Source organism: Oryctolagus cuniculus, chromosome 5, assembly GCF_051225735.1.
Source record: "Oryctolagus cuniculus isolate XC-2025 breed Fujian yellow rabbit chromosome 5, ASM5122573v1, whole genome shotgun sequence".
Lineage (NCBI taxonomy): Eukaryota > Metazoa > Chordata > Mammalia > Lagomorpha > Leporidae > Oryctolagus > Oryctolagus cuniculus.
The window spans coordinates 113,286,712-113,304,535 of record NC_142871.1 but is presented as its reverse complement, the minus strand read 5'-3'; the positions used below and the strand labels follow the sequence as shown (position 1 = coordinate 113,304,535).

Genomic DNA, 17,824 nt, shown 5'->3' with positions numbered 1-17,824 from the left:
GCGCTTCCTTTAAAGTTTCTTTGAAGCTTAGAGGATACTGCTTTTTTTTTTTAAGTCATATTATAAGTCTATTCTAGCACACATATTCTTTGGAAAATAAGATCACCTGCAAAAGATTTTTAGGACTGGGCATTTGGTGCAGTGGTTAAGTTGCTGTTTGGGAAGCCTGCATAACATATTGGAGTATTTGAGCTCATAGTCCTGGCTACTCTGCTTCTGATCCAGTTTTTAAGCTAATGCTCACTCTTGGAGGCAGCAAATGTTTCAAGCACTTGGGCCCCTGACATCCAAACTATAGACCTGAATTGAGTTGCAGGCTCCCGGCTTTAGCCTGGCTGAACACAGACTATTGTAACATTTGGAAAGTGAACCAGCATATGAAAGAATGCTCTCTGTTTCTTGTCCTTTCAAATAAAAATCAATGCTTTTTTTCTTTAAATTTTAAGATTTTTAACTTGAATATTTCCATGCTGGGAAAATACAAAATTTTTTAGTGTTTATTTATTTTATTTTCATCGACTTGAAGAGCATAGCACGAGAGAGTGAGAGAGAGAGAAATACAACCAGAGCAGGCCCAGGTTTTAGCCAGGAGCTCAAAACTCCATCCAGGTTTCTTATGTAGGTGAGAAGGGCCCAAGCACTTGAGCCATCATCTGTTGCCTCACATGATGCATTATCAGAAAGTTGAATGGGAAGCAGAGCAGCCAAGACTTGAACCACCACTCTGTTGTGGGATGCAGGCATTGTGAGCAGGAGCTTAACACACTGTACCACAAGGCCTGCCACAGATTTTTTTAAATGCATTTATTTATTTATTTACATGAGAGGCTGGCTGATGCCCATGTGCCCACAATCTTAGGGCTGGGTCAAGGTTGAAGTCAGAAATTGTGAACTCAGTTCACGTATCCCATGTGGGTGGCAGAAATCTGATTACGTGAGTCATCACTGTTATGTCCCATCGTCTGCATTAGCAGACAACTGGAGCAGATAGCAGTACCCAGAGCTGGGCGCTGAACCCAGGCACTAAAATGTGAAACGTGGGCATCTTAATCACTAGCAAAACGCCTGCCCTGACAAGATTTTCACACCAGCCAATTCATGATATTGAAACTTATAGGAAGATATTTTAGATGTAGCAGAGACATATGAGATTTTGAAGTAAGGTAACCAAAAAGCGACTAGAACGCTGAGTCTATTGACCAAAATGGCCTTGATATTCCTTTCGGTTTGACCAAACTTAGGTAGTCTTATTTTTTTCACTCTACTGTAGCTCCTGACCCATTGATAGAGCATTTACTTCAGAAAACATATAAATTATTTCTCTGCTCCTTTAAGATGTAAGTCTATTTAAAAGTGTGTAGACAGGAATGTCTTACAACCTGAACTGTCCTTCTCAGACGCTTATAATCAACAAGGGAAACAGCACCTCTACCTTCCAGTCTCTGTGGGAGAATAGGAACCTAACACTGATGGATATCAATCAGAAAACACAGATGTTCTAATCACAGAGGAAATGATTTTCAAATTGAGGAAGAACTCAGTGCACTCCATCTCACTGGTCAGCTTTTCCATTCACTACCCCAACATTCAAACACACTCTTTCCCTTTGTATCAGAAGGGTTGAGTCCAATCTGTCTTCTGTATTATTGCAGTATTGAGTAAAGTCTTCCTTGTCTAATTGTGTGTAGTACAGTTTATACTTCATCACTATGATCCCAGTACTGGAGATGACTAAGCTTTCAGTACTCACAGGCTTACCATCTTGACCAGGTTGTCCAGGATAACCAGGGTTTCCAGGTAGTCCAGGATCACCCTAAATAGAGAAAACAAAATTCTTAGTACAAAACCACCAATCATGTTGGTGCAGTCAGGGAATACTAAGTTCAAAACCAATTCTATTATCTGAGATTTTTGCATTTAAAAAAAAAAAAAAACAAGAGTTCCAATATAGGGTTACAAAAATTGTACTATATTTTAAATGTCTACTTGAATAAATATGGCTTTTCATTACATAAAACTTTCAATTATTTATTTCTGTGAATGTATCAGATATTTTTTTTTATTTTTTTTTATTTTTTTGACAGGCAGAGTGGACAGTGAGAGAGAGAGAAACAGAGAGAAAGGTCTTCCTTTGCCGTTGGTTCACCCTCCAATGGCCGCCGCGGCCAGCGCGCTGCGGCCGGCGCACCGCGCTGATCCGATGGCAGGAGCCAGGAGCCAGGTGCTTTTCCTGGTCTCCCATGGGGTGCAGGGCCCAAGCACCTGGGCCATCCTCCACTGCACTCCCTGGCCACAGCAGAGAGCTGGCCTGGAAGAGGGGCAACCGGGACAGAATCCGGCGCCCCAACCGGGACTAGAACCCAGTGTGCCGGCGCCGCAAGGTGGAGGATTAGCCTGTTGAGCCACGGCGCCGGCCCATGAATGTATCAGATATAAAAGTGAAGTATTTTTTACTGGTACAAATGTCAATATTTGTGGCAGGATACATTTTGGAACTTAAAAAAATTGTGAAGTGCCTTAGCAAATATGTCTTCCATGAAAGCAATATTTGACCCATAAATCTTTAGAATTAATCCTATTCTAAATGTTGTATCACAGATATGAATATCTGATAATAATAACTCAACTCATAAGATTATTATTTATTTAAAAAACAATCCACAAACCATATGATCTTAGTTGTGGGACTGAAGTTTAATACAGCATAATAATCACTTATTTCAGTTCATCACCCCACCTATATTAACAACCTCAGTTTAACAATGTTTAAATAATACAATTTGAATATTTTCATGACAGCAAGGTATATACCAAACAACTATCTTTGAATACCTGTTGTCCATGAGTGCATGAAATGCTTACTAAATTAAGAAATAGTATTTTACACTTTATGTTCTGTGTGGGTGCAAACTGATGAAATCTTTACTTAGTATATACTAAATTGATCTTCTGTATATGAAGATAATTGAAAATGAATCTTGATGTGAATGGAATGGGAGGGGGAGTGTGAGATGGAAGGGTTGCGGTTGGGAGGGAAGTTATGGGGGGGGGAAGCCATTGTAATCCATAAACTATACTTTGGAAATTTATATTTACTAAATAAAAGTTTAAAAAAAGAACAGAAAATAAAAAAAAAGAAATGATCTTGGCCACCCCCATACCTGAGATTTTCAAAGAATACTGCCCCATTCAACATGGAAATGAGCCCAGGCACATTCTATAGAGCTCTGGCCAGTACTGAGCATCTGGATGATCTCCAACAATGAAAAAACAGTGAAAGCAACACTGTTTTATGAGTGAGGGTGTTCTATAATTCCAAGAAATACTTTAAAAATAATATAGTATTTACCTATCCCTGAATCATCAGGTCCAAAAGGGCTTTTTTGTTGAAAACACGAAGTCTCTATCATCAATATCAGTAAACATTTGTGAGGGAAAAAGTAGGGATTTTCATCCAATAATTCATTATTTTTAATCAAGAAAGCATCCACATAGATCCCCAATTATTAACTGTACTTTTACTGAGCTAAATTTACTGCTATGAAATACTACTTCAGACTCCTGGCTAGGAAGATTTGTTCCTGAAACATAACAAGAAAATAAATGGAAAAAATTATGTGAACTCTATTATGGAACCAATAAAGAAGGGATGGGTTATTCATTTACCACTTTCCCCTCAAGAAGCTCGGCATGAGGAATGGCTTAGAAGAAGGGAAGTGACATGTTTTAAAGATACATAAAAAAGGCCCATAAATCCAGGGGTTGAGGGAAAATTTTTCATTCTTATCCAAGGATGTAAAGTGCTGGTAAGATTTTAGGGAGCAAATTTCTGTGTCCCTAGAGAATTAGTCTCAGCATCTCTCTCTCTCTCTCTCTCTCTCTCTCTCTCTCCTCCCTCCCTCCCTCCCTTTCTCCCTTCATTACTTTAGAGGGTCTACATTAACCACCCGCCCACCTTTCATCCTTCCTTACTCATGTTCTGATTGGACTTGCTGTCTTTCATCAAATTCTGACTTTGCTTTGTCCTGGGAAGAAATGTTTCCTCCTTTTCCACTTAAGAACCAGTATGACAAAATTCTATACTACTACACTTTCTTTGTTAGTCTATTTCCTCCTGGAGTCTTTTCTATTGAAATATCATGGCAGTTCCTGTAGCAGGGATTTCTTTTTCTCAGCTCTTGTTTTCTCTGAGTTTTCCCTGGCTAATCTTCAATTCTCACTTGGATTGCAGCTCCTTGAAACTGAGTTCTATTAAACTTAGGGGATGGGAGCCATAATCCTGTGAATCAAGTAGAGATTCAGTAACTACTTTCGGACTGATTTTTTTTCAAGCACATTGACACAATTATTTGCAAAACTCAGGTAGGTTTGGTGGTGTTTCCATAAAACTGGAAGAATAAAGCTTGGATTAATTTCACTAATTTCACTGAATGGACAGACGGTCAATTAGAATAGAACAAAATTGAAGAGCCAATTTATTACCCTTAATGAAAGCTAAGGCGCAACCTTTACTGATTATTGTGTGCATAGGACTGCTCTAAAAATGTACATATATTAAATTTCTTAGTTCTCACAAAGACCCTATGAAGAGATACTTTCATTATTCTCATTATATAGAGAGGAAAATTAAGGCCCAGAAGATAAGGTAACTTGCCCAAGGTCATACATTAGTGGTTTATATGGGATTCAAACCCAGCTTATGCATCCTCAGAGCCCACACTCCTAAATACCACTATGCCTGCCCTGCTAAAATGCACACACTCATCAGGACCGCACATAGAGACAGATAAAAAAAACCTGAATATTAAAAAATTATTTCCAAATATACTTATTTAGATATATGATTTAATACTGTATAACTGTGACCAAATTCCTATCCACTTTATTCAAATTTACTTAAATATTTGCATATTTTGAATTTAAAAAAAATATACACAGGTGCAAAGCAGAATGTATTGATGTTAAGTTGAATTTCTGCCACAAAATTTTTGAGTTCTTGACAGTAGTGGAAATATGGACTAACCTAAAACATCTTTGAATATGGCTTGTCAAGTAGTATAAATATAACTAAATATAATTAAAGTAAGAAACAGTTGTGCTTGCAACTGTAACCTGTTGTTTTAAGTTGTTCATCCAAAGCAAATGTCTTTGGAATTCCTTCATGCTACCCTCCTGGACCTCCACAGAAGTGTCTGACCTAGGACCTAGCCCATTCCCGAAGATCAACATCTTTCCTCTCTCAAAACCCAAACAGAAGAGGGATCTACAAGCGGTAGCTTTAGCCACCATGCCACAGGGCCAGCATCCCAAATAGGTACCAGTTTGAGTCCAAGCTGCTCCATTTTCAATCCAGCTCCCTACTATTGCATCTGGGACAGCAGCAGAAGATGGTCCAAATGCTTGGGCCCCTGCGTCCATGATGGCCATTTAAAAAGTAAACAAGCAAATGGAAGATCTCTCTCTCCTTCTCTCTCTCTTTCTCTCTTTCTCTCTCTCTCTCTGCCTGTCTCTGTCTCTCTCTCTCTCTCTCTCTCTCTGCCTCTGCCCCCTCCTTCTCTATAGCTCTGCCTTTCAAATAAATAAATAAATATTAAAAAAAATCCAAACAGGAGGGATCCACTCAGGGAAAATTAACATAAAGATGTGAAGGCCCAGTAATGAAACTTTCCTAAATCTTCTGTGTTTTAGAGACAGGATACATTGATAGCCCAAATAAATCTCTAATTGGTAGAATTATTAGGGTGAAATAAAGGACATCAACAGAGACATGGCTATAGAGAAAATGGTATTGCAGAGCAAAGAAATTCTTGAGAAATTGTTTCAACATAAAAAAGGAAGAAATGTGATTTATTTTCACTTTGGAACTACTATAAGTAACATTGAAGGTTAGGTCAAATATGGGGAGTTTGTCCCCAACAAAAGTTCCAATGGCTACTGAAGCAGGTGAAGAAGCTGTCACTTGAAAGGGATTTGTTTGCAAATTGGGGATTTCCTGGATCTTTCATACAGAACAGAGATATTTCATGGTGGATACTTGGGGATATAGGTGTACCTTATTTTTTCAATTATTTCAGAATTCATTCAATAAAAATGATTACTGTTAAGTACCATGTCATACAAAGGGATTCCAATGGAAAATTCCCTCTTTATTAAACGTCATTGTGAACAAGAGGTGCTTACATATGTAAGTGAAAAGTATTCTAATAGATTCATTATTAATTCCCTGTTTAAATTCATTATTAATTCCCCAATTTCAAAATTAGGGATTAAAAACTGAATAAACTATCCTTTGAGGGGGCCACAAACCAGTGAAAGATACATTTTTGACCTTTCATGAAGAGTTATCACACTACCAAGTCAAAGCATGGAGTGTCTTATTCTGACCTCCATTTAGAACAGCTTTATCATACCTTTCAGAACTTTAAAGAGCTTTCAACAGAAAACTTTATCTTAAAATAAGCACTTCCTATCCACAAAAGGATTTGTCTTCTATTTCAATATCACAGCTCAACACTCAGCTCTCAGAACCCTGTATCTGCTAACTAGAAAGGCAAGCGCTATGCTACACATGTGTCTGTTTGATGGACATCTGAAAAACTCTTCAAAAAGCATCTTACAAAAATGGCCAGTAAGTCTCAGTGGAATCCAGAGTAAAATTATCTCATGCATTTTAGTTTGGGCTCTGTGGAATTAATTAAAAGTCTATCAGTTCTCAAAGCCTGAAATTTTCTAGAAGAAGTGCAACTTGGAGTGTTGCTAAGGCTTCTGTTTTTCACATACAGGTCACTGATCTGGGTAAAGAAACACCTCCAAGGGAGAGTCCTAAAAGGATGGAAGAGTGTGTGTGTGTTCCTGTCCTCCTGCCAGGCTTTCTGAAGAAAATGGAAAGCAGATCAAGAAAGCATGCCAACTCAGATTGGTGGAAAACTGCAATTTCACTTAAAGTGGTAGGTGGCAATGAGACTAGATTATGAGTAAGAAAATGAATATGAGAAACACATGAAAATTGGATATACTATAAATTAGTATTTATAAGGTAATGGATGTACTATAAATTTGTGGTAGAAAACATATGAAAATAAGAATGGGTGGAAGTATAAGACACCTATTGGACCACAAATGAAGAATATGAAAGTAACAGGAGCTTCAGCAGCCTCCCCCAAAATGGTCAGCTGTTGAAATACCCTGGGGGTAGCTTGAATCTCATTGGGAGTCGAGAAGACACTCTGGGTTTTAAGAGGTCAAACATACAGGTGCCTGATTTCTACATTCTATCTCTTGCAGATCAAATTATTTTTATGTACAATATTCATAGTTGAAAAAATCATTCAATTTTTAAAAACAACCTGCTGGAATGGCACACCAAGCTGTCTTACAAGGTATATTCTAGAAGCATCTTATATTTCTTCTTTTAATATCGAATCATCCCAAAAATTATGTGGCTACCTAAGAACACTTGGATTAACTTTTCTAAATAAAACCTAAAAATAATAATTGGTAATGTGTGGATATTTTAAGAAATTCATTGAAAATGGAATTAAAAGATAACTATTTTGGCACAGAAAATTGAAATCCATGTTTAACTTTTTCATAATATATATTTTCTATAACTTTTTAAGACCCTTCAGTTTAATAATAGGAAAACATGTGGAAAGTGTTCTTATGTAAAAAGTAAACTGTTTAAAGCCAGTATATACAACATGGTTTCAATCACATAAAAATATATACACATGTGTGTGTACAAGTAAATATGTAAATGTAACTGGAGCAAATACATATACTCTGCAAAAGTAAATACTACATAATAAAGTAATATATATATGACTCTATTATTAGAATTAGACATTAAACTCCCAATGCTAACATCAGGTTAAAATCTTTTACCACATTTTTCCATCTGAAAATCACTTTGACAAAGAATTTAAACACTGAAGAATTTAGATGATATATATCTTAACAAATGCCCTTTCTTCATGTTTTTACCAGGTTGTAATGAAGTATGATTCTTGGGATCTAATAGCAATATTTCAGGGAAAAAAGAAAAACAAAACAAATAATTCTGTCTCACTTTAATGTAGGTTAGGGTGAGCATTGGATTTAGTTTCAAAAGGCAATTCCAGATTATAAAATGCCTTTTTAATAAAAATACCAAAACTCTAATTATAAACGTAGAGGGCATCAGATGGAGATTTTATAACAGGATCTACCATGATTAGGATTTCTGTGCATTTGCTCTGCTCTTGTTTGCATGTTTTAGTAAAAATAGCATATTGGGTATTACTCACTTTGGGGCCTGGTAGTCCTGGTTTTCCTGGAGGACAAACACAGGGAGCAGGAGTTGAACCTACATCGCTGGGACCATTTAGGCACTAAAAAGACAAAAAAGGAAATGAGAAGGAAACACAGAAAGTCATACATATCCACATACATTTATATATGTGGAGGTACTAAAAATTCATGGAAAATTCGTCTTATCTTTAATTCCATTGTCCATGAACTTTTTAAGACCATTTCTGATGTACATATTTGCATGGGGAGGCAGCTATTTGTATATTATTTAGCCCAATCCAATAAACTGTGAAGTTAAAAATCACAAAAGTCTATAAATAATGAATACAAATTGTGTTTGTCTAATATACATACAGTTGGTGGGAGGAAGCTAAATGGCTTCACAGTATAAACATTACCTTAGGAGAATCATAGTATCCAAGCTTACCTCTCCATTCTGAAAGAAAAACAACATGTATATTTTACAATAAGTTTTTAATTAAGTTGCTAAGTTATCTTTCTAATCTGCAGATATTTAGTTATATAGGTAGAGGTACATGAAATGTCAAAGACAGCAAGCACTGAGTATCTGCTTACACATAGCCTAAAAATTATTGATCTTTATTTGCTTACTTACACATGTACATAAAGACAATGGAATAAAATTTTAAAGGGGGAATAGTGGAAGCAAAGAATTAAAACATCAATGCTGCTTGATTTAACAGTCATGCAAGAACAGAAATCTTCCAGGTAAGATTATGCTCTCTCGAACTTTCAATAAATTGTTTAAGAAGTGGGGATGCGTAGGGAGCCATAAGACATCTGATTACATCATCAGCTGCTTGCATGAAAATGTTAGGTACTTTACTTTAGGAGAGCTTCTCATTCCCTTATTGAATAAAACATGTTTAAAATTCCTTAATGTCATCTTTCTAAACAGTAAGCAATTAGAGCAGAGTAAGAAGAATGTGCAAAAGAAAAACGGGCCACATGAAACCACAGCAGAGACTAAGGAGGAAGACATAAAAAAGTGGATGTGAGAATTCAAAATCTTCAAACTAAAAGCTTTGTTTTAATTGTATAGGAGGGTAATGGGAAAATTCATGCATCAGTACAAAGGCATCAATAAATAAATCAAGCACAATGCACTCTCAAATGCAATACTTTTAGGAGAGATGTATATTGCAAGTTAAAAATATCTAAACTAAAACTATGATGTTTAAACAATTATCTATCTTGAAAACTCATCCATGCTTTATTTATTATATGTGCTTCTCTATATTCTCAAGTTTTCAGAACATATGGATTCATAAATTATTCTGTTTCAAATGATTAAAGACAATGACACCATGATTAGTGTCAAAAAGATTGACAACATTCCACCTTATTTCCATTAGCAATAATGCACTATTTTTTGCCCAAAGAAAGGGGCCTTATTACCTATACACACAGAAATCTATATAATCAGAAACAAGCATGTCAGCTTACAGACTTTTCCCTCTTAACACATTCATGAAAATAGCTAAATAAATAGAAATGTTGCTTATATCCTAGAAACATGAAAAAATATTACTTAGTTAACCACAAAAAGAAAAACTATTACAAAATTAAAAGTTAAAATTAAAAAAATTAAAAAGTAACTATTGATTCATCAGGCTTAAGAAAGTGCTGATGAACAGGAAAATCACTTATTCTCTACTCTTCAGAACTGTACTGTTTAGACAGTGTTCTACACACATATTTAGTTCCATAAAGAAATATACTGTACATCCTAATATTCAGACAAAGCATCCTACATTTGTCAGGAACAGGTGCAATCCTGCTTCACATAAACATTGGAAAAATCACAATTAAAAATGATGTGGAGGGGCCGGCGCCACGGCTCACTAGGCTAATCCTCCACTTTGCGGCACCGGCACTCCAGGTTCTAGTCCCGGTCGGGGCGCCAGATTCTATCCCGGTTGCCCTCTTCCAGGCCAGCTCTCTGCTGTGGCCAGGGAGTGCAGTGGAGGATGGCCCAAGTACTTGGGCCCTGCACCCCATGGGAGACCAGGAGAAACACCTGGCTCCTGGCTTCGGATCAGTGCAATGCGCCGGCCGTGGCGGCCATTGGAGGGTGAACCAACGGCAAAGGAAGACCTTTCTCTCTGTCTCTCTGTCTCACTGTCCACTCTGCCTGTCCAAAAAAAAAAAAAAAATGATGTGGAGGAAAAACATTTCCTTGTGCTCTTTCATTCACATTTACACAGTGATACATTATAATTTTGTTTCAGTTATGAATCTGAAAATATATTGGCTACATTTAACTTTATTAATATGGATAATAAAGACAAAATTGATGATATACATTAAATTAAGCCTCAGATATTTTCTGCTTTTGATGTATTGCTTTGAGCATATCAAATAAAGCAACACTTCATGGAAAAGAAATATATCTTACTTACAAAGCCAGGAATCTCACATGCTGTTTCCCGGTTGTTCTGCTCTGGGTCACAGTAGATGCGCAACTTTTGTACATCAAACTGGAAACAGAAACATAACCCAGTTGAGTTACAGTTGAGTCACACTAATTGTTTTATAAGAGCAACTCAGATAATAAAAACAGCCTTTACACTACTTATGTAAAGTTTAGATCACAGCTAAAACTATAAAAAATACAAAATTTGAACACCTGACATATACTATAAAGGTCTGACACAACATACCTCCCTAAGAAAAATCCCCTAAGGTCAAGAGCAAATCTCGGATTTCCTTCAGAAGCCCAGGAAAGCTTTCTTAGTATTAACAGCTCGTATAGAAAAGCATTCCCCAAGACACTTGAAAATGCTTTCCAGTTTTTCTGTGTTTATCCAAAATTGCTGCAACATTCCAGATTGTATAGTATGGGCTCAAGAAACCATCTTTTGTTTCAGAGATTTAGTTGCTGGAGTGGGATATTGTGTGACAAGTATGCCCAGCACCTGTTGCTGTTTAAATATTTATATCAATGTGACATTGAATTAATACACAGATTTTGTAGAATCATCCATAATTCTCAATCCAAATACAGATATTCCAGCTTAAAGTATATTGAAAAAGTCAAAACAAAATGTATTTAGGTATGAAGTTTATATTTAAGCAAGTTTTGTTTGTGAAGAACTCTGAAATGCACTAATCTAATTTTATCCTTGCAGCTGCAAAGAAATTTTTATAGCCCACACTACAGCTCTAACCATATCATCTTTTCCGAATTCATTATTTAAAGTATGTGTCTCCTGGGAAATGTGAAATTAATGCTTCCGAGAATTCTACTCTGGACTCAAGAGAACGTTTTCCTAAGTAATGTTAGAAACAGATTAAGTCCAATTTTGCATTTTTATATGCACACACACACAATTTCACTAACAGATTTACCACATTTTGATTATATATCTTAAGAGAATTCATAATTAATTTAAATACACTTAAATGTGGTAAACACTATTACAAAGTATAGCAAAGATTTCATTTCATACAGTACAAAACCAAGTCATTAGTTATCTACCTGAACAGTTTCATCTTTCCCAGAATATTTTCCAATTTGGATTTGCCCATTGATGAAGATTCCTAAAACTGGATGTAAGGGCTTATCTTCGATTTGTTGATCATCTATATATAGAGTCACATCTTGCTCTGTTACCAAGAGACGAATTTGATGCCAGCCTTCATCAAATAATGTCTACAGGAACAAAGTATGGAGATTCATAAATAAAACCCCAGACAGTGTTTTGTTTTCTTTGTTCCCACTTCTTTTCTCCCAAACATTGCTGACAAAATCTGTATACCATGGATTGGCTGTGTTATATACAAATTCACCCTCACCTAAGCAGGGCCTCATGTGCTACCCATCAGCTCTTTTATTAACCACATTTTGAGTTCCTACCCTAAAGTTGCTGTGTCAAACCATTTACTAAAGCAACTCCCTCAAAGTCACAGATGTGTGCCTTAATCTCTAAATTCAAATGGCTTCTTTCTTTCCTCTCCGTTTGGTTCGTTGTAGCTTTGTATCCCATCATTATTCTATCTTCCTGATAGTCTCATTCAACTTGCATGATTCAAACCATCTTGATTGTTTTCCTTTCTTTCTAACCAGTCGCTCATTTTTACCATCCCTCCCTTTCAGGTCTCCTCTCCTTCACCCCACCCCCTTTTTTTTTTGATGAGGGCATCCGTCACACCCTTTACACTTTTTTTTTTTTTTTTTTTTGACAGGCAGAGTGGACAGTGAAAGAGAGAGACAGAGAGAAAGGTCTTCGTTTTGCCATTGGTTCACCCTCCAATGGGCGCTGCGGCCGGCGCATTGCGCTGATCTGAAGCCAGGAGCCAGGTGCTTCTCCTGGTCTCCCATGCGGGTGCAGGGCCCAAGGACTTGGAGCATCCTCCACTGCACTCCCGGGTCATAGCACTATCTCTTTTATCTAGCTCTTCTGTTCCTGCAGGCCAATATTGCTTCTATGTTATACCGCCTGAGCTGCTCTCCTTCACATGGGACAAATAATTTAACACTGCTTGGAATAAGTTTTCTAAGCTATCACAATCACTCTAACACAGTACATAACAAAAGGAACTTGAACTATCCCCCAAACTTTCTCTCCTTATTTACATCAGATACTATCTTCTTTTTCTAAAACATAAGCTTCTTTCCCCAAGTTGCAAAAACAAGATGCAAAGTTCTACCAAATTTGTCTCTTCAGCATAAATTGATCATTTCTCAATTTCCATTATTACAACCAGTATTTAATGTCTTCCTTTATTTCAATGATTTCAAATGTATCTCTATTTCTGACCTCTCCCTCTTCAAGTATCCTTCATACCTCCAGGAGAATTAATCAATCCTATTAGTGTTTTGTTAAAGAAGATACTCCCTCATATTCATTCTGTATCCCTAATATATGACATAATTTAAGGACAAATTGAAAATACTGTTCATGGAAGGAAGAGGGAAAGGACAGTTTTGACCATGATACACCTGTTATCATGAGCTTTTAATGGAAACCTGTAACCAACTGAATATAAGGACCAATCCAATTTGCATGGCCACTCAGGCACTTCACCAATTGGGTTCACACCTTATACTGTAGTATGAATGTGACTTGTCCTTGAAGGTTCATGTGTTGATTGTTTTGTCCACATGTGGTTATATGAAGAGGTTGTGGAATCTTTCAGAGGCAGGAGGCCCTTAGGTCATTGGGAGCTGCCCTCATGAATGGCTAGGGAGTTTTAATGATACCATGGGATAGTTTGCACACACATACAAGAAAGAGATATTTGTTGTAAAAGAGAGCCAAGCCTCTGAACTCTCCTGTCTTGTGATATATTACTCTGCATGTGCTCTTGCCACCATGGTGCTATCTACTAAGCGGCTGACACCAGGGTGACTCAGCGTTGGCACCATGCCCTTGGACTTCTAGAATTGTGAGTTAAATAAACCTCTTTTCTTTCTAAAGTTATCCAGTGTCAGTTATTTCATTGTAGTAATGAAAACCATACTTGTACTCCTTGCTGGCCATTTGTTCCATGAAATTTATACTCCAAACACATTGGACACTGATTTTCAACCCTCCAAATAAAAATCCTGCTTTTCACTACATACATAATTAATCAATACTGAACCATTGACTTAGTATGACCTTATATCCATTCCCATCTAAATCCTCTGTAATCTTTAGTACAAAACCCATCTCATTTGTGACTATTTTCCCATTGTTTTGTGTTATTACCAATTTTCTCTGCAATATGCCCAATAATGCTTTGTACTTCTATTTTTTTTCTTTCTTTTCTTTTCTTTTCTTTTTTTTTTTTGGACAGGCAGAGTTAGTGAGAGAAAGGTCTTCCTTTTTCCGTTGGTTCACCCCCCCAAATGGCCGCTGCAGCTGGCGCGCTGTGCAATCCAAAGCCAGGAGCCAGGTGCTTCCTCCTGGTCTCCCATGCAGGTGCAGGCCCAAGCACCTGGGCCATCCTCCACTGCACTTCCGGGCCACAGCAGAGAGCTGGGCTGGAAGAGGAGCAACCGGGACAGAACCAGCGCCCCAACGGGGACTAGAACCAGGGATACCGGTGCCACAGGTGAAGGATTAGCCTAGTGAGCTGTGGCCCCAGCCTGTACTTCTATTTAATACCAGTTTTCTTAAATATATCACTAGTAATAAGCTCCTTGAAAGTTAAACATATATCTATTCATTATCATTTCTTACATAGCTTAGCACATATTCTTTAATGACATTGACAGACAACAAAATTTTAAATTTAATATGCTTACTGAATGCAAATTATACAAATGTATATTTCTATATATAACATGTACATTTCCTGAATCAAATAATATACATTTTGTATACGGTAATTACAGTAAGAAGCAAAACTTAATTTTTTTATCATTACATCTGTATTTTGAACACATAACTTGGAAACTAAATGTTTTTGATTTATTTTATATATTTATTAATTATATATTTATATGTTAGTATAAATATATAATATGTATTATATATTAAGTATATAAATAGTTCATTTTTTAAATATATATTCCTTTTCAGGAAACAAATTACCCCTCAAGACAAGGGTAAATAATATACCAATCATGCACTTGGTATTAATGTTTAAATAGATATTTTTATCTTAATATCATGTAATACAGGGCAGTATAAAACACACCAACATAATCTATGAAGTCAATCAGACCTCTGAAGTACATTAACTCCTACAATTACCATTTACTAACCATGTGACTTTAAGGAGGAATATAATAGCCTTGAATTTAGATTACAAGTGTGAACAATAGCTTCTTCACTGAGTGATGATTTTTATTAACTGTAGCTGGTATCTAGTTGTAGGCACACAAAAGGTATTCACTCCCTTCACCCTTTGTCACCATATTAATTAAGAAACAGTCTTCCTTCTTCTGTTGCTTACCTCCCATAAGTTAATATACTTGTGGTTCTGTATGGGTGCAAACTGATGAAATCTTTACTTAGTATATACTAAACTGATCTTCTGTATATAAAGATAATTGGAAATGAATCTTGATGTGAATGGGATGGGAGAGGGAGTGGGAGATGGGATGGCTGCCAGTGGGAGAGAGGTTATGGGGAGGAAAAAGCCGCTATGATCCAAAAGTTGTACTTTGGAAATTTGTATTTATTAAATAAAAGTTAAAAAATATGAAGTCAGTACCTTTCTTTTAATAGGAAAATTATAGCCATCATTGCACCAACACACACGCTCAGTGGTGCTTTCAAGAGAATACCATTATCACGCATCTTTACCTTAACTCGAGGGTCAGTAAAAGTGATCACTTGTGAGCCATTAATTACACTGGTCGTTGTAAATAATAAGGTTTTGTCCACACCATTTAAGGTCACTGCTATTTGTGGCCTTCCATCAGTGGTTAATATTCTCCATAAATCCCACATTTTCTTGACTTTAAATCTCTGAGTGGAAACAAATACATACGATGGAGGAAGACCTTCTGGGAAAACATTGCTAGAAAAAGAAGAACACGTGTAAACTTCAAGAATTCTCAGCACATCCATAGACATATATTTTTTTTTTTTTTTTGACAGGCAGAGTGGACAGTGAGACAGAGAGACAGAGAGAAAGGTCTTCCTTTGCCGTTGGTTCACCCTCCAATGACCGCCTTGGCCGGCGTGCTGCGGCCGGCGCACCGCGCTGATCCGATGGCAGGAGTCAGGAGCCAGGTGCTTTTCCTGGTCTCCCATGGGGTGCAGGGCCCAAGCACCTGGGCCATCATCCTCCACTGCACTCCCTGGCCACAGCAGAGAGCTGGCCTGGAAGAGGGGCAACTGGGACAGAATCCAGTGCCCCAACCGGGACTAGAACCCTGTGTGCCGGCGCCGCTAGGCGGAGGATTAGCCTAGTGAGCTGCAGCGCCGGCCACATAGACATATTTTTTAAAATGTTATATGAACATACAATGTTTACCTAGTAAGTTCTGATAAATCAACTTTTGATGTTACTTCATATCCTTTTAACTTTGTTGGTGAAAGCTGAATTCTTTTCTTAACCTTTTTCTTTATATCCAAACCTAAAAGAATATCAAATCCCTTCTCATCACGAGCTGCCACAGGAATTCTGGTTGGACAGACAGATTCTATAAAACAAAAGCAATAAAATATGGTTAATCATGAGCCACTGTGACAAGCAAAATAACAATCCAGAGAGAAGCACCAGAGAATACAAGATTTACAAAGTCTATATTTGTAAATATAGGTGTATGAACACAATTTCTGTTAACACATGAAGTAGTTTAGGCATTTGAGAGTAATGTTGCAATTATCGCTTTTTCCCTTAAGAGGGGATAAAAGTAAAACAAAAATGTTAAAGTAATGTTCAATAGATTTTTATCAGGACAATGCTATGCTAAAATTTTCAATACAAGCAACTTAATAGTTAGGAAGTAGAACATTGGGACAGGATTCATGATTCTTATCAAGAATTTGCTATTAATCAGTCATGCACCTTGGATAACGCTCTTAAATGTCTTAGATCTAACAGATAAACTTTAAGATTTTTTTCTTGCATTCACAGCTTTGAAGAGGTGAAAAACATTTGTTTTTCCTAATATTCTTTCAAGTTTAGTTTATTATTTTATAACACATATCATTGGTTTTATCAAGTAAAACTTAACTTGGGCCTCATCTAATTATATGTTTATCAAGCGAACCAATTATTTCATATACTATCAATTATATTATATATTAATCACATTTATAAATAAGAATATTTCCTTTAGAACAATCATTAATATTAAAGAGCCATTTATATAATTTATAAATATATAGATAGTCTATAGTTCTCAGGGAAACTAGCATTTGAAAATATGTAGAAAATTTTTTATGGTTGAAATGCTATTAAACTCTCATACTGTAGAAATGTTACAATGTATTCAGTTTCTTCTAAGGCTCTTATATAACATGCACATTAAACATGACTGCTTATGTTTTATAGAACAGCTAACAGAATAAAACAAGAACAAATTCCACCAAACATGCCCTAAAATAATCATCCTCTTCCATAAATTAAGCAAGGAAAAGGTATTATTTTATAATACAATAAAAGTAAGGATGTAAATTTTATTAGTCTAGAATGTACAGTCACAACTTGTACCATAGAATATTATAAACAAAATAAAGTTTTGACATAAGTGAAATCAGCAGTCTTCCTGGAAAGGGGTGGTTATATTCAGGTCTTTAAAATGTTGTATTTTGAAAGGGCTCAATCAGTTACATTCTTCTCCTGGGAAGCTTGGAAATGATACAGGAACGAATGATTAGAACATGTTGGTTAGATGTGTGGTCCAATGATTTTCATGAAGTTGCTTGCTGTAATTAATGTCACTCTCCCAGCAATTCATGGCTGGGAGATTCATTCCCCAGCCTCCTTCAGGAGCAGGCCTGTCCACTGAGCTTATCATGGTCTGGAGATGAAGTCAGAACACACCAGCTCCACAGAACCCACCGATCCAAAAAGCAAAAACCAGAAGGCACTCTTCCAACTATGCCTCGTGTTATCAGACTCA

The 17,824-nt window shown here is 36.6% G+C and overlaps 1 protein-coding gene across 1 annotated transcript in view; it reads right to left on the bottom strand.

Moving 5' to 3' along the window:
• The window catches only part of COL21A1 (collagen type XXI alpha 1 chain), a 180,147-nt gene that overhangs the window by 86,336 nt on the left and 75,987 nt on the right, over positions 1-17,824 (bottom strand). The window contains exons 4-10 of the mRNA XM_089333077.1: positions 16,228-16,396; positions 15,552-15,768; positions 11,792-11,965; positions 10,713-10,790; positions 8,717-8,725; positions 8,286-8,369; positions 1,751-1,813 (exon numbers count right to left, since the gene is read on the bottom strand). Of these exons, the coding sequence (XP_089189203.1) occupies positions 1,751-1,813; positions 8,286-8,369; positions 8,717-8,725; positions 10,713-10,790; positions 11,792-11,965; positions 15,552-15,768; positions 16,228-16,396 (794 nt within the window). The remainder of the gene's footprint in view (positions 1-1,750; positions 1,814-8,285; positions 8,370-8,716; positions 8,726-10,712; positions 10,791-11,791; positions 11,966-15,551; positions 15,769-16,227; positions 16,397-17,824) is intronic.